Raw genomic sequence first — 23,940 nt, 5'->3', positions numbered from 1 at the left:
AGGTATGCAAAAAAAAGCAAGAAATTATGGCCCATAACCAGGAGAATAATCAATTTCTAAGAAATACCAATAACAGGATAAGGGGGGAGAAAACTTTAAAAGACCCAAATCTAACTCCTAGGAATAAAAACTTCAGTAGCTAAGATGAAAAACACACTAATATCATCAATAAGAGACACTGAAAAAAAATTTGTTAACTTTTTTACTAAAAAAATTAGTAAACAGGAACTATCCAAAATAAAACATGGGTGACAAAAAGACTGGAAAATAAAAATCAAAAACAAAAAACTGAGACAAATGAAGTGGCTAACCTAAATGCAAGTGGAGTCCCAAAAAAGATGATGGATACTGGGGACGGAAGAGGAAGAAGAAAAATACTTGAAAAAATAACAGACCTGACTTTCCTAAGTTTAGTACAGTAGACCCAAGAAGATGTAGACCTCGGAGATGTCGTGGGTTTGGTTCTAGATCATGGCAATAAAGTAGTATCACAAAAAAAAACAAGCCACGTGAATGTTTTGGTTTCCCATAAACATAAAAGTTGGGACTTCCCAGGTGGCTCAGTGGTAAAGAATCCACCTGCCAAGCAGGAGATGTGGGTTCGATCCCTGGGTCAGAAAGATACCCTGGAAAAGAAAATGGCAACCTACTCCAGTATCCTTACCTGAGAAATCCCATAGACAGAGGAGCCGAGCAGGCTCCAGTCCATGGGGTCACAAAGAGTCAGACAGGACTGAGAGATTGAACAACAAACATAAGTGTTTACACTATGGTGTAGTCTATCAACTTTGCAATGGAACTATCTAAAAAATAATGTACATACCAAAGTCTTAAAATACTTTTAGCTTAAAAAAAGCTAACCATCATCAGAACCTTCAGCAAGTCCTAATGTTTTTTAATAGTAACAAAGATCACAGATCATATGACAAATAATGAAAGAGTGTGAAGTATTGCAGAAGTTACTAAATTGTGAATACCAAAGTGAGCAAATTCTATTGGAAAAAATGGCAACAACAGACTTGCCTGATTCAGGGTTGCCCAAATCTTCAATTTGTAAAAGATACAGTATCTGTGAAGCACAATAAAGCAGAGTGCAATAAAATGAGGTCTGCCTGTAAATGGTCTAAGCATGCCAATTAAAAAGCAGAGACTGACAGATAAAAGGGCAAAATTATATTCTGTCTATAACAAACATTTTAAATATAAACATCCAAAATGTCATTGTACAGTCAGCATTAGAAAAAAATAAGAGAGGCACTTAATTCAAAGAACATCAGAAATCTGATTTCTGTTGAGAAGAAAAGTTCTTTATACTTTTCCAGAGTTTAGGTACAATAGTCCTCATAAACCACTGCACATGTTTAATTGACAAAACCAAGCTGTCCTGTTAGAAGTCAGGGTGGTTCTCATGGGTAAGGTGAGCAGGACGGGGTTCATTTTATAACAATTCAAATTGCCCATTTATGATGTTAATTTTCCTATATCAACAATACAGCTGCTGATAAAGTCAATAAAAAATGAATAAAAAGTGAAATTAAAAACTTTGTTTAAAACAATGCTCAACTTTCTGATTAACAGTCCAAAATCGCAGGTACCCAAAACCAGGTAAGGGGCGCTGTCCCAAATGAGAAACCAAAGCATTGGCAGCATCAAGGAGGAATAGTCCCTGTTACAGTTTTATATTTTGCTTATTCATCAGTCCTTTGCAAACCTACTTAACACACTTGAAAATAAAATATGCCTATTATGACATTCTTCTCATCAACCTGGGCCAAAAACTGCTGTTGCTACTGCTACAGCCATACTTGCTATTAACACAACCACTGCTGTACACTGAATGCTGATTATTTGCCAGGAACTCTGCAAGGTAATACATCTCAGGCTACTGAACCATTACCATACCTTTACAGTTTCCCCCATTTCACACTTGACAAAACTCAAGTTCAAAGAATTTAAGGGACTTCCCAACAGTAACACAGCTAGGAAGTTCAGAACCAGGACAGACACCCCTATTCTGACTAAGGCCTTTGCTCCTTCCAGTGTATCATACCATCACTCCTCCGTATCAAGCATGTGTCAGTACCATGCATGTGATCCCAACATTTACACAGATTGTGGGTTTTTTCCATAGCTATGACATACAGTACCTAAACTTTTAAGATTAAACAATGGAACATACTGAGGTCAAAACATTTAAAATAATGTATATGCTTCTGTCTACAAAATATCAGTGCGACTCTTAAATTTATTTTTTATTTTAAGGATAACTGCTACACAGAATTGTGTTGGTGTCTATCAAAATCAACATGAACCAAAAAAAAAAAAAAATCAACATGAACCAACCATAGGAATACACATGTCCCATTCAATGTGACCCTAACAGACTTTTACTTATTATAAATACAATATTTAAACAAGATGGCCTATGTTAGAAATTAGAAAAAGTGCATCCCAGAGTTATTTATATGTTAATTAAATATATGTGATAAAGAGATTCACAGCTGTTACAGGCAAGTATTTACATATTAATGAAATCTTGACAAGAAAAGACATTGTGTGATCAAAAAGAATTATAGGGACTATTTCCCGAATGGTAATTTCACCATTCAGAAGATGTTATCTACTTAAAGGTCCCATGTTCTGAAATTATTGGTCAAGGTATTTAAAGTTTGGAGGAAAATGAATAATGAAAGAAAGATCCCACTCAATGAAAAGACTATCATTTGGTATCTCTAAGTAATGCTGGATCTAGTAAGGAGAATGCAATAGTTTTTTTAATTAAAAAAGTACCCTCTCAAAGATATTTTTAATTTCAAATAAAGTCAAATTTAACATCATGCTATATGCCTTAAATTATACAGTGCTATACGTCAATTATATCACAATAAAACTGGGGAAATCATGTTTAAACTGTATTAAGCCACATTAAAAACACATGACAATAGTATACATACACTAAAGTAATAATGCATTTAACAATTATTTTTTAAAATAATTTCAGGACATATTTCTTCATTTGTTGCTGTTGTTCAGTCACAAAGTGCTATCCAACCCCATGGACTGCAGCATGCCAGGCCTCCCTGTCCTTCACTATTTCCTGGAGTTTGCTCAGAGTCATATCCATTGAGTCAGTGATGCTATCTAGTTATCTCATCCTCTGCCACTCTCTTCTTATTTTACCTTCAATCTTTCCCAGCATCAGGGTCTCTTACAATGAGGCTTTTCAAATCAGGTGGCCAAAGTATTGGAGCTACAGCATCAGTCCTTCCAGTGTATAGTCAGGGTTGATTTCTCCCCTAATGCTTCTCAAAATTTTTCCCTGAAAGTAGGATAATAATCCCTTTTCTGCTTATCACACAGATATGCTATGAGAATTGTATATAAGTCATAAAATTCACTTGCAAATTTTTTTATATTTCATAATCATGAACTGTTCATCAAATAGAAAAAGAAATAATAAATCATTACAGCTTCATTTCTTTAACACTTCTCAGAAGAACAAAGATATAATAAATATTAACATACTTTCCAAGGTTCATAAAAAATTTTTCAAAAATGTTTGCTTACCCCTTCATAATCAATAAAATTGCCCTACATCTATTTTGTTGCTTTAAATTAATGGAAAGACAAGAACTAATTAAGTCAAGATCTAAGATGCCCACAGTGCCAGGAGACATACAAACCAATTCTCCCACCTCCAACCCCAGGCTCTGCGTTCCCAGACAAGAGAGGCTCTTGGGCCTTTCCTTCCGATCCAACCACGAGGTTACTTTGGGATTCAGAAACTGCCAGCATTCTATAGCATGCTGCCTGTATGCGTCTATATTGACAGTCACTGCAGACGGCCACATACTTACTTCAAGCCTAGAATATAAACCAATTTGTTGTTCTTTGCTCATAGCAGTTCAGAAATAAACTGCACATATGGGAATTGAATTTTAATTAGGTAACTAATCAATTTCTCAATTTTAAAGGGAAAAGAAACACTTTTATGTTTCTCTCTATAATCAAAAAAGTGATGGCAATGCTTCAGTCTTTCCATAAAGAAAGCTGAGCATCGAAGAATTGATATTTTGAACCGTGGTGCTGGAGAAGACTCCTGAGAGTCCCTTGGACTGCAAGGAGATCAAACAGTCAATCCTCAAGGAAATCAACCCTGAACATTCATTGAAAGGACTGATGCTGAAGCTGAAGTTCTAATACTTTGGTCACCAGATGCAAAGGACTGACTCATTGGAAAAGACACTGATGCTGGGAAAGATTGAAAGCAAGAGAAGAAGGCAACGACAGAGGATGAGATGGTTGGCTGCCATCACCGACACGATGGACATGAGTTTGAGCAAGCTCTGGGAGTTGGTAATGGACAGGGAGGCCTGGTGTGCTGCAGTCCATGGGGTTGCAAAGAGTTGGACACAACTAAGCAACTAAACTGAATCTTTCCATAATTATTTCATCATACAGGATATAGTTTAGATGACATTTCATCTGTTGCTGTTCAGTTGCTAAGCTGTGTTTGACTCTTTGTGACCCCACGGACTGCAGCACACCAGGCTTCTCTTTCCTTTACTATCTCCTAGAGTTTGCTCAAGTTCATGTCCACTAAGTCAGTAATGTTATCCAACTAGCTCATTCTCTGTCTCCCTCTTACAACAACAGCAACCAAAAAAAAAAAAAAGGTGGAAAAAGAATACTCAATAACAACTGCTTTTTAAACTTTTCAGAGAAGAAAAAAGAAATCATTATGATCAGGACTGGGCAACATAAAAATGTAAGTAAAAAGAGTTCCGTAATCATTTACTGGAAAACCTCTGCATTGATTTTCAATTAATACGTTAGTTGGGAACATCTTCTGTACTCTGTGACTCAACAATATGTGAAAGGACTTCAGGTAAAGTATTTATTCAAATGACTCTCACCTATTCAAATGACTCTTTCCTATTCAAACTTCTCTGTATCAAAAAAAACCACACTCAATCTTCAAGGCCTAGTCAAACTTTACCCTGCCAAGAAGGCTTTCTTGATTTACCGTCTTTGTACCAAAAAGTAATCTCTCCCGTCTATACAGCTATCTATACACCTATGACACGCATTTTAACTTTATGGTAATTATTTCTATACTCAACCTGTTTGATCTTCCCTACTAGATTCTAATTTATCTACAGACAGTGATCACATCTGACTAATAAATTTGTCTACCTATTTAATCTAATATAATGACTTTGCTTGGTACATAAATATTCCCTAAATTTTTATTGAAATAACTCAAAATTTTATTTGACTCATTCACCTTCTTAAAACTGTTCTTTCAATGAGAATGAAATAATAAGGAAATTTAGAATTGCTTCAGTTTTTAAATCAGTTTCATATGTACTCATGATTAATTATAAATTTCACTGAAAAAAAAGGTTAAAACTAAAAAATCAACATATGTTTCACAAGAAATATTACAGTAACATATTTCTTATAGGAGAAAAAGCTCCAGAATATGCTTAAAACCACCAATAATTGACTCTGGTACTGTTTTCTGTTGCCTTTCAAAAAAAAAAAAAAGAGAAAAAAAAAATTAGGCAATAGTTTATCCCCTGAATCAAAAACTGCTTAGAATCAACTTTGATGAAAAAGACAGTTCAAATTATTTCATCTCTGAAAAAATCACAAACATAAAATATCAAAATATCACTAATTTGAAACTCAAAGTATAGGAAAAAGGTAAACTCTTACCTACCTTTCAGTTGTGAAGAACAGGAATAATGTCATCTGATCTTTTAAAGGTAAATTCTTTATTTGATTTATATGATTTAAGTTAAAAGGTAAATTATTTTTATGTAAATCAAGTCTGTCCTGAAAATTCTAATAAAATGCATATTGATGTTTTGCTTTTATAACACAAATTTTGTGTTGTTGGAGAAACAGGAAAAGTCTTCATATTTGGCTATTCAAATCCAAGATTTAGAAGACAAAGTATCAGAGGAGAGATATTAGAAGTTCTCTTCATTTGGATGCCCTCTTTATCACCAAAGGATGAAGAAGAGGCTCTCCACAGGGAATCAGTCAATAATGGTGCTATAACGTCCCACCCTGAACCAGAACTCACATTCATCCTTCATTTAAGAAATACTTTTGCAGCATAAATAGAAACATGGCCCACAGGTGGCCAGCCACTCTAAATCTTGTGATATTAATTTTACTAAAAGTGTATTATGCCTTGAGGACATTATGCCAGTCACAAAAAGACAAATACTGTACGGTCAAATTCATAAAAGAGAAAGTAAAATGGTGGTTGTCAGTGGCTTGGTTCAGAGAAAAATGGGGAGTTGCCATTTAATAGGTTTGTTTCCCATGATGGAAAGCACTCTGGAAGCTGGGTGCACAACAATGTGAAGGTGCTTAACACCACTGAACCATACACTGACACATGGTCAAGTAGGTTAAATTTTGTACATACTTTACAATTTTAAAAAAAAAGATTAAATAAAAAGTAATATGAAGGTCAAATGGCCCTAATGGCCCCTATGCTTAAAACTGAGTCAAAAATACACACGCCAAAAGTATGACCCACAATGATACACTAATGACATACATACAATCACCCTAAAGACAACAATAGAACTGCAACTAGTTTATTACCTTGCTTGCAGTATGGAAACTCAAAGACAGGTTTCCTTTCCAGACTGGTTCAAAAAGAATGCTTCTGTGTACATTTTACTTACTTTGCTACACCAATCCCTGTTTTCCAGATTTCTTCACCTAACTATCATTCAATCATCTGACAGTCATTACATTCATCACTATATTCAAAGCACTTGATTGTGAAATATTTTTTAGCCTGGTCATAAAAGAACAAAATAAAATAAACTTGCCACAGGATACTAGCGACCTCTGAGGACAAAAACATATTCCAAATTGGTCATCCAAAGGCTTTCTAGTTTGCAGGGAGTGACAAAGACTTATCGATGAAAAAAGGATGCAAAACTTATTTACCAGATAACATTTCCCAATGAAAATGAGAAAATTTCTGGGGACTTGGATTTCTGGTGCATTATCACGTAGGGTAGAGAGCATCAAGGGAACTAAGGCCTGAGAAAAAGCAGGAATGACTGAGGGTTAGCAAGCAAATGAAATGCTGGGACAAACACACAAGTTAAACGAAAGTACTTGTGGCACAAAGGGGCCTGGATCTGCAAGTCACAGGGAAGAGACTTCCGTGCATTGGTTTGCCACACAATTTATCAGACTGCTTTGCAAGGCTATTCTAAATGAAGGTGGGGATAAGTACTTTTTACCCTGTAGGATAGAAGCAGTTTTAAATATAGGACTAGGTATATACCAATCTAAGATTAGGTTAACATTCTATTCTCTCTAAACAACTGGTAACAAAATTTTTCACTCAGCCACTTCTTATTTTCTGCCTTAGTGATATATCACATAAATTGCTGTGGAACTGAAAGGTAGAGAACAGTCAGAATTAAGTCAGTAAATAACACAAGTAATCTCAAACCCTGAAAAGGAAATGGAAATGTCTAAAACACATTTCGCACAAGCACAGCCCACCTGCATATTATAGCAGATTTTTCACAGTCAAAATTTCAATCAAATAGTCTAACTAAACTTAGATATTCACAAGCAAACAAACTGCCAAGTTACTATAGAAACAGCTTTTCAAGGATGATGAAAAGAATGAGGTGTTCTGGATACTCTATTTCCATCAACAGAGGTTTGCCACTTACATTATAAAATACTTTAAATATTGCAATGTCCCAATATATGCTAAATATAATTCAATCCTTCCTTGCTGATTCTAGAGGCAATCTGGGAATATAAATACTGGTATCAATATTCATTGTCTAATAAATATATGTGTCAAAGAACATCATGAGTGACAGGTACTAAATGACACTTTATTTCCATATATTCCATGAAAGTAAATGAAGTCTTAAATGCAATGTGGTATCCTAGATCAGATACTGCAACCAAAAAATGATACTTCAAGAAAACCTGTTTAAATCCAAATAAATACGTAGTTTCGTTTATTAACTATTATTATCGTATGGTCTGTTCCATTTTGCTTTCAAAACACAAACCACTTCCCAATAACACACAAATTGCAATTGTTCCAACACCCACTTCCACAGCTGCCTTTGTCAGTGCCATATTTTAGTATTTATGTGTTTCTTAATCATTTAATACTTGTAAAACTACAGCACAATTTTTATTACATTCCTAATTTTATTCCACTAACCCCACTCTCCCCTTAAGCTCTGTGGTTCTCATGGCACTTTTTGCATGGTGCAGTGATTTTTAGGAATGCATATGTCACGTTATATGCAGGATTATTCCAGCAGTAATCTCAGAGTTTTGAAAAATGTGCTGCTGCTGCTAAGTCACTTCAGTCGTGTCCGACTCTGTGTGACCCCATCCCTGGGATTCTCCAGGCAAGAACACTGGAGTGGGTTGCCATTTCCTTCTCCAATGCATAAAAGTGAAAAGTGAAAGTGAAGTCGCTCAGTCATGTCTGACTCTTCTCGACCCCATGGACTGCAGCCTACCAGGCTCCTCCGTCCATGGGATTTTCCAGGCAAGAGTACTGGAGTAGGGTGCCATTGCCTTCTCCGGAAAAATGTGTTATGATTATGTAAAAAGGAAGAGGAAGCAGGTGAAGGGTATATGGGAACTTTCTATATTATTTTTGCAACTTTTCTGTAACTATAAAAATATTGCAATAAAAAGTTAAAAATAATTATTTATGACATATATAAGGACAAGGCCTTAGCATGGGATTCTGCATTAATAGTTCTTAAGCCTTAAATAGCAATTACTTGGTGCCAAACACTGTTCCCAGTGTTTTACATACATTAACTCAGATAGTCTTACGTTAACTCAGACATTCTTACAATGCTATGAAGTGCTATAGTCATCCCCATTTTACAGGTATGAAGACTGAGGTGCAGTTAGGAAATGCGTCCAAGGTCAGAAATCTAAGCAACTTGGCTCTAGCTAGAATCAATACTCTTATCCTTCTGCCTTACTATTTCAAGGTTTAACTGTTTTAAACACAACCTTTTAAACTAGACTGCTCTCATCATTCTGGAAAGATTCTACAATAAAATAAGAGGCATAAATAAAAAACCTAAATAAGCTTTCTAAAACAGGCTATAAGCACATCAAAAATACTCAAAGTCAAAACGTAGTTCTCTTTCAGCAAAATAAAACTATTACCATAAATTGTGAAAGCTAATAAAGATGGTAAGAAATGTCACCTTTGTACTTTAAGAGTCCAACAGAATATAAAATGTAAATGGTTAACAGCAATGACAAACTAAGGATAAGTAGGTAACAAATGGATTTATCACCTATGACAGAAAATGTAATTTCAAAGTTTTCTACAACTTGGTGATTCTTCACCAATGTCAAATACACATGATGATGCAAGATGCAAGATGACAATATAAGACACTAAAATAACACAAACCAAAGAAGCTTCACAGCAGTCATAACCAAAAAGTTTGGTTCAATCAAAATTAGTTAATCAAACTTTGGTTAAATGCCAAAGCAAACATTTTGTCAACGGATTTCAAAATACATTAGGTAAAAGGTCGACTATTTGGCATAATTTACTACTACTCTTTGGGATTCCCCAGGTGGTGCTAGTGGTAATGAATCTGCCTGCCAATGCACAAGATGTAAGAGACTTGGGTTCGATCCCTGGGTTTGGAAAGATCCCCTGGAGGAGGGCATGGCAACCCACTCCAGTATTCTTGCCTGGAGAATTCCCATGGACAGAGAAGCCTGGTGGGTTACAGTTTATAGGGTCGGTAACGACTGAAGGGACTTAGCATGCACACAGGCACTACTATTAATCAACATACTTAAATAGCCTGAACTCTAAAATGTAAAACCCACGTGCTCTTCCCATTCACACCCATCCATTCAAAACAACTTCCTGAGTTACTGCTTTGATCCCAAGGTGGTCCAGACACTGAGGTTACATTAGTGAACAAGACACAAAATCCTTCCCTTACAGATTTTATATTAATTCATTCATTCATTTGTCCATTCATTCAATAAGTATTTACTGAGTGCCTACAACATGCCATGAACGATTCTAAGTTCAGGGTGTAAGGAAGGGAAGAAAACATACAAAAAAACCTTGTGCTACTGGAGGTGACATTTTTGAAGAATAAACATAATCAACAAGTGAATAAGTAAAACACAACTAAGTTAATGATCAATGCTAGGAAGAAAATAAAGCAGGAAGAAAAGGACTTAAATTGAGAGTAAAATTGTAAATAGAAGAGCAAAGGGAGATGAGATGAAGTAGGTAAGACAAATAAATGATATGTTATACAAATTAATGATAAAATATGATTTTATCATATTTAGGGGCTTCCCTGGTGGCTCAGAAGGTAAAGCATCTGCCTGCAATGCAGGAGACCAGGGTTCGATCCCTGGGTCAGGAAGATCTCCTGGAGAAGGAAATGGCAACCCACTCCGGTATTCTTGTCTGGAAAATCCCATGGATGGAGGAGCCTGGTAGGCTACAGTCCATGGAGTTGCAAAGAGTCAGACACAAACTGAGCGACTTCACTATTTGTATAAATGATAAAATATGATATGTTAGGTGTAAATGCTATAAAGAAATGAAAAAAAAAAAAAAACTCCTCACTCCAAGAGTGAGGAGGGGGTAGAGGCAAAGGGAAAGAGGGATTGAGAAAGGTGTTTTGAAGAGGCAGCCTTTGAGTACAAAAGACAGAAGGAAGTAAGAGGCTGAGTCATATGGAGACCCAGGAGAAGGGCACCCCACACAGGGGCACAATGACCTTGAAAAGCCCAGAGGAGGGAGCAGGCCTCACAAGTTCAGGAGACAGCCAGTGCAGAAGAGTGAACCGCCACTCCGTGTTTGGGAGCCATACATTTAGAGCTCAGTGACTGGTTTCCAATCAACTCAAGGGATAATTAAAGAGTCATTACTACTTGCAAAATACAAGTTGGGGGGCTGAAGGGACGATAAAGCAGGATAAAATACAGGCTCTGCCACTGAGCAATGTGTAAGGTCAAAGACAAACAAGGCATGCACACAGAAAGTTCTACCGCTGTTCAGGGCAGTAAACAAGAAAGTGGCAAGATCATTTCACGAGTTGGCAAACATTGTTAACTGAGGAGAAAGCAAAAAAGGCTACAGATTTTGAGTCTTTTCAACCCATCTCATCCTCGGTTTGAAAGCATGATGCTGTAAGCAGGAACAGAAGTTCCTTGTGGGTAAAGCATATGTGATGACTCCTGCTGAAGAGGAACTGTGTTCAGTCATTTCAAAATCCCAACTACAGCCCCAGGCAAGTGGAAGGGGCTCGGTCAACATTCCAACAATCAGACACTTTGTGTCCACCTGACCCAATGCTTCCAAGTGATTTGAAAAGGTATTGAATACTAAGTTCTCAAAGAATGTATTTCCTCAAAAGGGAAATAAGTCTCAAGATTGCATTTTATGGATCTACATGTCCATTAGCTCAGCTGGTAAAGAATCTGCCTGCAATGCAGGAGACCAGGGTTCCATCCCTGGGTTGGGAAGATCCCCTGGAGAAGGAAATGGCAACCCATTCCAGTATCCTTACCTGGAGAATCCCAAGGACAGAGGAGCCTAGCAGGCTCCAGTCCATGGGTTCGCAAGAGTCGGACACAACTCAGTGACTAAACTATCACCACATGTCCATTAGACTAAAACTTGAACTAGGATTAAAGAGTGCAAGCTTCAGCTATGGGCTAAAATAGCAATTGAATCTTTAAGGCATTGGGAGTCTTGGTGAAACTTGCAACCCCTCCAGGACATCCTTTAATCTTTTCTGTAAATGGGCATAAAATGGACTAATTTATCCAGCTAGCAAACAACTTTAGAGAACCCACTACACAAACACCTAGACCCTGGAAATTGAAAACTCAGGAAGACACGGCCTCTGCCTTAGAAACTGTGAGTTTAAGGCTGGATGTTTATTAAAGAAGAGAACAGGGGGGAGAAAAGCAGTAATAAAAATGACTGGTTATAACAAAACATAAAAAGTGCTACACTATAAGAATGGACAAAAGCATTATGAGAATATAGAGAAAGGACTAATTAATGAAACCTCACAGAAGAAGCTATGCCTCAAACATAATTGTAATTTTGCTTTGTAGTCATATAAAATTGTAAGGAGACAAGAGACATTACTATTAAAACCTATTGTTCTTTCTCCTTCTAACTATAGCAAAAATATACTCAACGTGAAAAGACTTTCCTGAGAAACAAAGATTAACAACAAAAAAAAAAATCTTTATTTTCTCATTATGTTTAAAATGAACTTAAGGACTCAAGAAATCAGTCTTTTCAAAGTTTGTCTAAGCAACACATCCCACAAGAAAGATTCAAAATAATATCTAATTATTCTCTGCTGCAATGATATACCTAAGCTATTTATTACAATTTAAATCAGTTATGGCAGGAACTACAGGGCATTCAAAAACAATACATAACACTGGGCATTGTAAAACTATCCTGTAAACCAATTCTGAAATTTTAGGTTAAAATCAAATGTTTATCTAAACAGTCATCAGAAGACAATGCCAAAAAATGCATTCAAATCTAAGAAGAAATTACCTTTTGAAGAAACTTTAAGACAATGACCCACTCTCTATACTAACAATTTGCAGTAGAAAAAAGTCATTACCATTCAGATTAGATCTATTTTGCAAAGAGGCAGAAAATAAATTAATTAGATTCTGAAATATTTATAAATACATATTTATAAAATGCATTTACTTATCACCATTCAGATCTAAAAGAAACTGTTTGAAAATAAATAGTGCATCCCAAGGTTTTCCTTTTTGTTCACTTCTATCATAATAAAGAATTACATTTTTAGTACTAATAGAAACACAAAATAGGGAGTTTATAACTTCTATTTTTAGAGCTTACTGACCTAACTCTAACATAGATTCAAATTCTGGCTGCACTTAAGCAGGACCACCAGAACATTCCTGAGTCCCCTGGACCTACTAAATGTTGTTAGAACTACATTTCAACTTCTAAAAGATACAACTAAGTCAAACAGATACTGTTATCCTAAAAACTGCTCTCAATCATAAAACAGTACATACTGAGTATACAGCAATAAAACCATGAGTCTTTTTTCAGTATCAGGAGACTTTCAAGGAGAAAAAAAGAAACTAACGTTAATGTTCCTTAAGTTAAAGTGGTCTTGTTATGCTGACACATTTGTATCACTTTAAAATAATTTAGAAATAATTTTATAATCAGAAAAAAGTTTTAGATTAGAATTTTTTAAAGATATTTAGCATAAAACAAAAATTCTTATTTAAAAATAAAGTGAACACAGTACATACCAAGCTTCAGGCAGCAAAGCAGAATATTGGTGTGGCGATGTGGTCTCTGGGAAGTTGGAGAGAATCGCCAGGCGGTGAGGGAGCAGGTCAGACCCATGGTAAGTGAACAGAATTTCCAGGGCCTGCACATTACTCTCCTGTAAAGAAGGCAAGGGTACACTTCTAATGTGAACCTTAGAATAAAGAAGTGATCTTGTATGACAACATCAAAACCTTACAATTAGCTTTTTTTAATGCAGTTCTGATATGAAGTGGTTTGAAATATTCCTGATTTTTTCAGGTCTGTATCATATTTCTCAATGTAGTGCTCTAAAATTTATTTTTAGAAGTCTTGAATGATGAAAAAAATATTTTTAATATGATTCTATTTTCTCTACATTTGTAACTATTACAATTTTTAAAAATAGGAAATGTAATGATATGCACATGCAGTAACATTAGCAGCATGGCTCAAAGACCTGAAAGTGTTAATAACTATAATTGTTTCACTCACAAACAAGAAATTACCCGAGCATAAGTTCTTGCTGAGAGAACAATATTCTGACTTCTGAACTTCTTAAAGAATTCAGCATCGTATCTCTGTCCAGATGCATGAGGTACTCCGAGGATTTCCTGAGGGAAGCCGTGATTTTATGAAAAGGCTTTTAAACATGGGTGACAAGACTATGTTAAAAACCATTACAGTTCTGCTTACCTAAATAAATAAGGCCTGAATAAAACTCTCGACTGCTAACTAAAGTACTACATCTGCATTCTTTCTTTTATTTGGAAAATGGCTATATTTATAAATTCTGTTATTTTTTTTTAATCCAGAAGTAAATGAAATAGGCTATGAAATCAATTACAGTAGGACAACCCAAATCCACCACCTGGTAAAAACAAGGAAGCAAGAGTTACACACGGCTGTGTACCATGAGCACCTGCTACATCTGTGTTAGAACTCTGGATTAACTCTACTGCTGCTGGAGTCATCCATGTGAACTGCAGATGACACTATTCATTCTTTAATCAGATAGTTATTAGGTGTCAATTATGTGCTAGGGGCACTGTGATAGACAGTGCTGATAACATGAACAGTACACCCTCCCTGCTCTCCAAGGAGCTCAAAAAATCTAGTTGGCGAGACAAACGGGCAACAGGAACAGGCAACGCGCGACACACAGGAAGGGTGTTAACACACAGGAAGGCCTCCCTAGGCGCAGCGAAGCTGAAACACAGAGGACACAGGAGTCAGCCACGGCAGCAGCGACTGTAGGTCTCCCCACTGCAGTGGGTGACTTCAGGCTCCTGTCGCTCACACTAACGCTAAACCCCAGATACCAGCCTTCAGTGCAGAAGACCCAGTTTTGATCCCTGGGTGGGGAAGATCCCCTGGAGAAGGGAATGGCAACTCACTCCAGTATTCTTGCCTGGAGAATTCCGTGGGCAGAGGAGCCTGGTGGGCTACAACCCATGGGGTCAGAAAGAGTTGGGACACTACTGAGAGACTAACACTTTCACTTTCACTTTTCCAGATACCTAGCATGCTGCCTCTCAGAAAATAAATAACCAATAATATTTGTTAACTGCATTAACCTACTGAGATAGGAAAGAGGCAAGAAAAAGGATGCTCACAGGAGGCTCTTGCTTCCTATTGATTTAGACAAAATACTTACCTTCTTAAAGCCTCACATCCATAAAATTGAGAGGATACATCACCTTCCTCAAAGGGTTGTCAAGAAATAACCTGAATTAAGTACGTAAGACACTGGCTAACAAACAGAAGTCCTCAGCAAATCTGTTGGTATTTCTAAGGTATTCTCGTACCTACTGGTTTCCTCAACAAATCTTTCCTCCTAATCTCAACAAGCCAGGTCTCTTTCTGAGCGCTGGGGGATACTGCAGCAAACAAGACAAGCCCACTACCTTATGGAGCATCCATGCTCGCGTCTCCTACGTGGTAGTCCTATAGCCCCTAAGCCGCCCTTCCTTTTTTTAAGGAGCAGTTGGATACCATTTCCTACGTAAGAATATTCTCGGACATCCCCAGGAAAAATTTAATGTTTTCCTCCATTATGCTCCATCAATTCTTCATATCTTCATTATCATCACTTACTGCCCATATAATGAGGACTCCACAAGGATTATCCCCTGTTCATCTCTCTATCTCCAGCACTGGCATGACATCTGGTGTAAAACAGGCATTCATATAAAATTTAAATGAATCCATTTTAATCTCATTTATCACAGTAGTAAAATAAGCCACGCCTTGTGATTAAAATGCAATGCCTATCTCTACCATTATCTAACTGGTTAACTGTTATATTAGAGTATCTTCATTTCTAAGTTTTAATGGCCAAATTCATCAACTTCACCTACTTTTAAAAAGCTTAGCTTAATTCTCTTTTTGTGGGCTCAACAAATACTTTAAATGTCACTATTACCATGTAATAATAAATGTACTTACTACTGTCAAATAGGAAATAGCAATTTAATAACTAAAGAATAAAAACAGAAAATTAACTGAATAATGAAACTCTGAACATTTTATGGAACTTTTTTAAGATCTCATCAGTGAAACTAAGTATAAAAAATAATAAACTATAGCTATATCAGCATTAGTAATTTTATATATTACCTCTAAATATCATAAAACTCAGACATAATAGAGCAATATGCTTTAAAATAGTATGACCAGCCAATAGTCAAGCTAGTTGTACTACAGATAAAACTATTAGAAATGTTTTGTAACTTGTTTGTATGAAATGATATAAAATTACCATGCTTTCTAAAAGCCATAGAAATAGCTCTCTTGTCACTAGTATTTTGTTTAAAAATATTTGTTATATTTACTGGTGGAGAATCAAATGCTTTTCTTTGCCTACAGGCATCAGGAGTACTAAATATCTCCACTGTTCTGGGACCATGTATCACATTACTACACACGACATGTACTGAGTTCCTATTATGTGGCATACCAACAGTTAAGGTATGTCCCTAAAAAGGGAGGTTCATACAGATGGAGGAAGCAACCTACAAATGAAGTCAAAATTCAAAGGTGAGAAAATATAAGTGAAAGTGTTAACTGTTAAGTCCTGTCGACCCTTTTTCGACCCCTATAGACTATAGCCCACCAAGCTCCTCTGTCCATGGAATTCCCTAGCTAAGAACACTGGAGTAAGTAGCCACTCCCTTCTCCAGGAGATCTTCCCAACCCAGGGATCGAACTTGGGTCTCCTGCATCGCAGGTCAACTCTTTACCATCTGAGTCACCAGGGAAGCCCTTCAAAAGTTGAGAAATATATACTAAATCCTGGGTAACTTGAACTTGAGGGTCACATGAAAAGCAATCTAAGCTATGTATATTTTAAGAAATGCCTCTCACACCTTTAACAAATCTGACAGGACAGGGCACTACTGAAATGTCCAACATGGGACATTTGTGTTTGTTGCCCTGAGGTAACAATTTTCAAGTTTGCTCTAAGTTCAAGTGTCTAATTTTGGCCATCATTAGGATCAAAGTTTAGCCAACAAAATTCAAGACATTAATAAATCATTAAAATAAAGCAAGTCAGAATATTCATATTAGGATTATTAAACCCCAGTGGATACTGAATTTGCTACTATAGACAGCTATCTACCATAACCAAAAGTTTAAATGTAAAACAAAAGTAAATGAAAAGGACTATAAATCTAGGAAACACAGATGCTGAGATAATGCAAACATTTCTACTCCCTAGACTAACAAAGCAACTTCTGGCTTCTCACAAATCCCTAATTTTTAGCAAAAATGATATACAAGAGAACGTGCTTCTGTGCAAATTTTTCCCACATAAATAGTTCTAAAGACCAAGAATATCCCACAGGAAGGCAGTCACAGCATGTGTAATGACAGATTGAATGAACATAATTGCTTTGATTAAAGCTACTCCTTACCTCGTATGTTGCAAGCCGATCTAAGTAGGTTAATAATTTCAGTCTACAACGGCAAAGTTCCTTTTGTTCCAGCGTTAACCTGTTTTGAAAAACTACATTAGGCCACTTATATTTACCTGGAAGCACATTTCTCTAAGATCTAAAATAGAATAAAAATGATCAATATTCCATTAAGCCCCAAACTCATGGGACAACACACAAAAGCACAAGGGTACAATACTACTAAATGCACTTGACTTGAGTTGCTGAAATAATGTAGAGCAACTATCACTAGTAAGGAACACACTCAGACCACTATTTTAGAGAAATTACCAAATGAACAGTAATATATCATTTACTTTGAAAAGTTCACTAATTTAAGTAGTTCTCGTCTCTTTTTGAGCTCCTTCTCCTTTTTCTTCTCGGCAGGTTCTTCCTCAGGTGGGGAAAGCTCCTCATAGGAAATATTGTCAATGTCCATCTCACCAGGGAGTATAAATCTATGACAGAAAAAAAAGAAAACTCGAATTTCTTTGGAGTGTGTTTTCTTTACACACACACATACACACACACACACACACACATATATATATAAGTATATATTTCATTAGTGAAGAAGTACTTTTCCCTACTTTGATTTTATTAAGTTGGTTTCTGCAGAAACAGAAACAACCAATCCTTTAAAAGAAAGCTTTGGCTATATGTTATAACCAAAGCGATTCTCTCATTTATATCCATGGGGTGGGCAAGAAGTCATCAGTAATCATCACATGTAAAAACTCTGAATACCAAGAAAATGAAAGCTGCTTAGGAAAACATGGGAGGTTACAGTGATGCAATGTGAAACAGCCTATGAAGAAAATGTTGCCCAGAATTTATAATGTGAATCACTTCTATTCAAGGTCTTAAAATGGTATTAAAGGTTGGTTTCATTTAAACTACTTATCAAACACACCATCACATTTATATACCATGGATATAATGTTCCAAATGTCTGATGAACAGCAGCCTCTGTCAAATAACTTTATTATTGTTATCAACTGATGTTTGTATGGTGCTTAAAAGTTTATGAGGTGGTTTCACAAGATAAATAATTTAATCAAGATAATGCTCTGAGGAAGGATACAATGATACAGATAAAGAAAGTGAATGAAACTCAGGCCTGCCTGTGGTGGTGCATTTGACCAGTAAGCACACTCAGGTATGCATCACCTTAAACCCATAGCTTAGACACTGCCAGCATTCAATAAATGTTTGTAGAATTTGCTCTTTTCTTAGCATCAAGCTATCATATGTAAACATATTTCACTCAGAAGAAAGAAAATTGTGACCTCAGATTAAAAAAAGCATTAGTCAAATCAACTGCTCCATTGCAGAGTAACCTAAATAAAGAAAAGTTGACCCTTTCCAATGTCTCAGTTTAAGAAGTTTTCACAAAGTCACCTTCACTTTTGAATCCAAATCCTTCTGTAACCAACCTGCCATCATCTGCTCCTTTCCCTATGGCTAAAAGAGCCTCCAGGTCTGTGCCTTTTAATCCATATTGAAGCAGTTCCTTGGCGGCATCTACATTTTCAGGAACTCTTTCCAAACACTCATGAAGAACCCAGGATCGTTTCTTTATTTTACTCTGGATACAGAGAAACCAAAAAACAGAGGCATTAAAGAACCCATGACATCTGATAGCACCTGAGAACTGCCTTCCAGAATCACAGCTAGCTGCCCAAGAGCTTGGCCACAGGCAGCTGCTGGAACACCTCACCATTAAAAAGCTTTTTTCCTAACGGTGATTAGGACTGAATGTAGGGAATATGATTCCACCTGCTTTCCTTCTTCTAATGAAACACAATGAAACACAAGACTCAGATGACTTTTTCTTGGAAACACAGATCTTTTCAAATTTTTTAGTTGTTCTTTAGTTTGCATTTGGGCTGTATGAAAGAACAGAAAATAAAAATGTAAGGCAAGATTTATCCTACTATGACAAAGATGTCTAACCTTGAAATAAAACTAAGGTTTTGTTTAGTACATCAAGGTTCTGTATTTACTTGGCCATGAGCTGTACCCCAAAGCACAGACAATGATTCAACCATGAAAAATCATGCCATGCTGTTCTCTGGGAAGACTAAGGGGCCATTCTTCCCTCCCAACAGCTTTCTCTGACTCCATTCGAAATCCCTGACTTGCCCTCTTCCTAGAGTCTCTGTGGATACAAATTTCGAGTAAAATCTGGCTCATACCCTATATGTTCCTTTACACATTCCCTCATATCACTTCTTTCCTCAGCTTCCTCTGAATTCACATCTCCCTCTCCACATCCGAGGCCTCCATACCAGTGCATGTCATCGACACATAACAGCTTGGCAAGGTTTCCCACTTGAACCCAAATCAATATATCTGCCTAATCATATACCCCAATGTTCACTATCATGCAATACCACATCCAACAGACTGGTTTACTTACAGAGGCCATTTATTCATCCAAGAAATATTTACTGAGTACCGTCTGTGTGCCATGAAAATATAGCAATGAATAAAACAGATTAGGCCTCCTGAGTCAAGCTCATTTTTCTTTAATTTGCTCATACCACTGGTCCCATTAACAATGTCTTCATCTCTTCTAACTCTACTTTGAATCCTTTCCAATCCCTGCCCCAAACATCTTCCTATATAAAGACTTCCATAGTAAAGTTTAAAATGATTGTTATCTTCACTAGGTGCCCATAGCATTTTTCTGCAATCTCTTGTATGGTCAAAGTAGGTTACAGATGAAGCTTGTCTTCTCAATAAGATTAAAAGCTCCCTAAAAGCAAGGCCATATTTATGCCACTCCTGTACCCCTTCACCATTTCTGGCATAGTGCTTCTACTCTTCACTGCCTATTTATTTTTCTGAATTAAGCATTTCCCCCAATAAAAAAAAAAAGTACATGATTTGTCTCTCCTAACATCTGTCAGCTCCATCAGAGACCAAAACCACCCTTTACTGTGTTACAGAAAAGGCCATTAAGTGAATATACATGAACTCATGAGCTCACTGTTCTGAGTCACAAAAGAAAAAAGATAAAACAGGTTTGGTTTTCTGATAAAGAAAACACAAGCAACTGTGTCTTCTCCCTTTATTATCCTTCATACTCTTATCTCTGATATCTTATTTGTATTAACAGTTTATGTTCCTGTTTGGCTTAAAGCATCAACTTGTTACATACAACTTTTTCAGATTGTTGTTATTTTTTATTACTCATGTACATGAATTTTTAGGGAAAACAATTACCATGAAAATTTCCCAACATTTCTTAGAATATTTCTAAATGTAAACATATTTTCCTTTCTAAATGAGAACTCACAATCTGCTAAAAACAGCTATGAGTTCAACTACTTCTTACAAAGGGACCAAGGATCCAAATTAACAGGCTGCATAGTAACTGTAACTGTGGTAACACGGTAGTAAGGAGAATACAGTTGGAGAATTGAAGCAAAAAGGGGGTACTGACAAGACTGATATGTCACTTATCTATTTTTTGCCTCTCAACTTCAAAGGTACTCTTCAGAGCTAGCTGAGAGAGAGAAACAGCATGTCCTATTTGAGGCCGACATGATACTAAGCTTTGTCAACAGAGGGCGCTGCAGGGGGCAGGCCCTGGAAAGGAAGAGCCTCTGGTCTCCAGTGCAGATGTGTGCAGGTTCCTCAGCGCCTGTGTCTGTGTAGCCAGCAGTGCTGTCAAAGGACCATCTCGTGATGCTTTCTGCCTGCTTCCTTCTTCAGAGGACAACGTCCCAGTTAGCGTCCACTAGACTGCCATGGACAGGCTCCTCGCCAGTGAACCTCCCAGACGCCTGAACGGGAAGCTTCCTAAACTAGGCTAGCCTGCACTCCAGTGCGAATTTTTTTCTTTTCAGTCCTGGCCATGGTTCCTTATCTACCAGCCTTCTTGCTAGTGGGGGCATTTCCTACTTACCAGTCTCCAGCGTTTTCTGACCACCACCTCACCTCTGAGTTTCCTACCTCCTTGGAAATATTCCCTTCGCTCTCATACACTTAATCTCTCATTACCAGAAAATAATTCTCTGTATTAAAACTGTCTCTCTTCAAATTCCTGTGTGGTTCCTGACTCTTGACAGGACCCTGACTCATGGCAGTGAACTGAGGTGACTAAGGTGGATGAAGGGAAAAGGCTTAGGCCAAGACCAGGTACTTGGCTGGTTTATCAGGGAATATTTGCTCACAGGTCTTTGGTACCAACAATCCAGCTGCAGAGCCAACAGAACCTGATAACAAGATAATTTTTCCAGGTTGAATAAAACGCTTCACAAAGAAAAGTCATCAGTGAAAAGTACTCCAATATGAAGCCCTACAGCCATGAGATACTCCATTAGGTATGAACCTTACCTTCTCCAGGGGATCTTCCCAACCCAGGGATTGAACCCAGTTCTCCCACACTGCAGGCAGATTCTTTACCATCTAAGCCACCAGGGGAAGGACGATGACTCTTACTACATGTTATCAAACTATGCAGACATACCAAGTAATTCTGAATTGAAGCAATGTTGACCGCTGACTTCCTCCACTGCCTCTGGTACACCAGGTCAGTGTCCAGGCCGTAGGTCTGAGCCAGGGACAAGGCTTCCTCATACTCTTCACTTTCGATCTTTGGACAAGGAAATGGAACAGGAATGCGATGTTACCAAGCTGTCGCAGTGTCACTATGATGGCAGAATGAATGGCAATAGTGTAGGTCACACACTCCTAACCACCCCCACATGCCCTGCGGCACCAGAAAGCTCACAAACATGATGAGGGGCAGAGAGATCAAGTATCTATTTAAGCGCTTTACCAGAAAAATGAGAAACAGAGGTCAACTGCCTGTGCTTACAGAGTGAAACAGCAAAGCCAGCACAAACAGGGCGGCAGCCCGAGTCCTTTGCCAGGACTCCGGCCCTGACGCTGCAGCACAGACATGTGGGGTACTCAGTGCTGATCGAATCTGCTTCCCAGGCAACCCCCCGACCAGAAATCCAGCCTGCAAGTTCTTCCCTCCCCCGCTGCAGCCTGAGCAGACAGCTGTCCTCGGCACAGAGGAGGTGAGAGCCGAAGGCCACACGAAGTGGAGTGAAAACCTGGGCGGAGCCGCCAAGGGGACAGGGGTCCAGGCGAGCTCACCTCCACCCACTGCTCCTCTGGGAGCGCTCAGGCACAAAGAGCAGCTTTTTCATACTGACGTTTGCAACACATCAGTGATAAAACAATCCTGCTTTCAATTTCTTCCTTTATTAAAAAAATAATGTTTTTCTCAACACAATCAAAACTGAAGCTGTGAAATGCACAGTAACAGGACACCCTCACCTTCCTCTGGTAGAGCTCCTCGGGGGTCGTGGACCGCAGGCTCACCAGGCGGTAGTTTTTAGTAATGGTTCGCGGGCGTTTCCGGGGCGGTGCGAACCGCTCCATCTCCGTCACTAAGTACAGGCCCTGTTTGATATAGCCAAAGTAGCGAGTCTTGGCAGAGATTTCCTGGTCAGAATCCGAATCCTCTTCTCCTTCGTCATCTTCTCCCGCCCTCGTCTCCAAACGGGATCGTTTGGGGGCAAGTTTAATCTCACACTGAATTGAAAAAGGAGATGTTAAATGAACAGTGAGGAACTAAAGACAAGTTTTTAGAGCTAATGGAAAAAGCATTTTAATTCTACTCTGGTTTGATGTATTACATCAGCAGTAAAATTAAGACTAAGCATGAAATTCAAAGGAACCCAACAACAAACTCTAGATACATCAACAACTCCAGAAATATGCACACAAGTCACTGGTTCCAAATCTCTAAAACTAAAGCTTGCTTTAATAATAGGTTATTAATATGGTCTGGGACAATATATGCTTGGTAATTATTTTAAGGAAGTAAAGGAATTGAGAATGTTAAATTCTTTTTTATATTTTTGTACCTGCTGTGAAAAGATGATTTGTTTCAATCCATTTAGCAAATGAACATGAAGGTATTTATTTGCTCTACCAAGAATGGCTACCCTTCTGCCCAACTTTTAAACAATGTCTGAAGCTTCACAAAGTTCTGAGGCTGAAGGCTGCCTGCTAAAGATAACTTTCATTCCAAACTTAACAGAGTTGACTTTGATTTTAAAACATGATTTTCTTTAAAGAACATCTTTAGACTGAGTACCAAATTTATGGGTAAAAGAGAATTGTCAAATTGCATTGAAGTGAAAACTATTGAAGGTCATTAACTTGGAAATAAAATAAGAATTTTAAATGACCAAAACATAACTTTAAAATACTACACTCATCTCAAATATTTTTGACATGATAAACAAGTGTTTTTTAACAGAAGAACCAAAAGTTTTAAGTTGCCATATTTCACAGAAATAGGTTAAAGACTATATTTCTTTGGTAGTAATATTCTTTATGTTTTTAAATAACTAATCTAAGGGAAAAAGTCTATCCTGTCCATTAGAGAAAAGTGCTTTATAGAAAACAAAAAGACTAAAAATGTTTTTCTTTCTTATACAAATGCAATTTTTTAAACTGACTAAACATTAGATTTTTTTATACTGCACTCAAGCTCTGATTCCAATAAGAAACTTTTGGTTTTAACTGCAACATGAATGAATGTCAAAGACATTATACCAGGTAAAAGAATCTACACACAGAAGACTATACAGTGCTGAT

General features: G+C 37.3%; 1 protein-coding gene across 1 annotated transcript in view; it reads right to left on the bottom strand.

The window, feature by feature from the left end:
* Positions 1–23,940, bottom strand: part of NBAS (NBAS subunit of NRZ tethering complex) — a 312,019-nt gene that overhangs the window by 210,898 nt on the left and 77,181 nt on the right. The window contains exons 15-21 of the mRNA XM_070451500.1: positions 22,609–22,866; positions 21,788–21,913; positions 18,744–18,895; positions 17,625–17,765; positions 17,287–17,365; positions 13,879–13,983; positions 13,372–13,508 (exon numbers count right to left, since the gene is read on the bottom strand). Coding sequence (XP_070307601.1) covers positions 13,372–13,508; positions 13,879–13,983; positions 17,287–17,365; positions 17,625–17,765; positions 18,744–18,895; positions 21,788–21,913; positions 22,609–22,866 — 998 coding nt within the window. The remainder of the gene's footprint in view (positions 1–13,371; positions 13,509–13,878; positions 13,984–17,286; positions 17,366–17,624; positions 17,766–18,743; positions 18,896–21,787; positions 21,914–22,608; positions 22,867–23,940) is intronic.

This window comes from Odocoileus virginianus, chromosome 2 (assembly GCF_023699985.2).
Source record: "Odocoileus virginianus isolate 20LAN1187 ecotype Illinois chromosome 2, Ovbor_1.2, whole genome shotgun sequence".
Classification (NCBI taxonomy): domain Eukaryota; kingdom Metazoa; phylum Chordata; class Mammalia; order Artiodactyla; family Cervidae; genus Odocoileus; species Odocoileus virginianus.
Note: the sequence above shows the minus strand (reverse complement) of the source record. Positions and strands in the feature narration are given on the sequence as shown.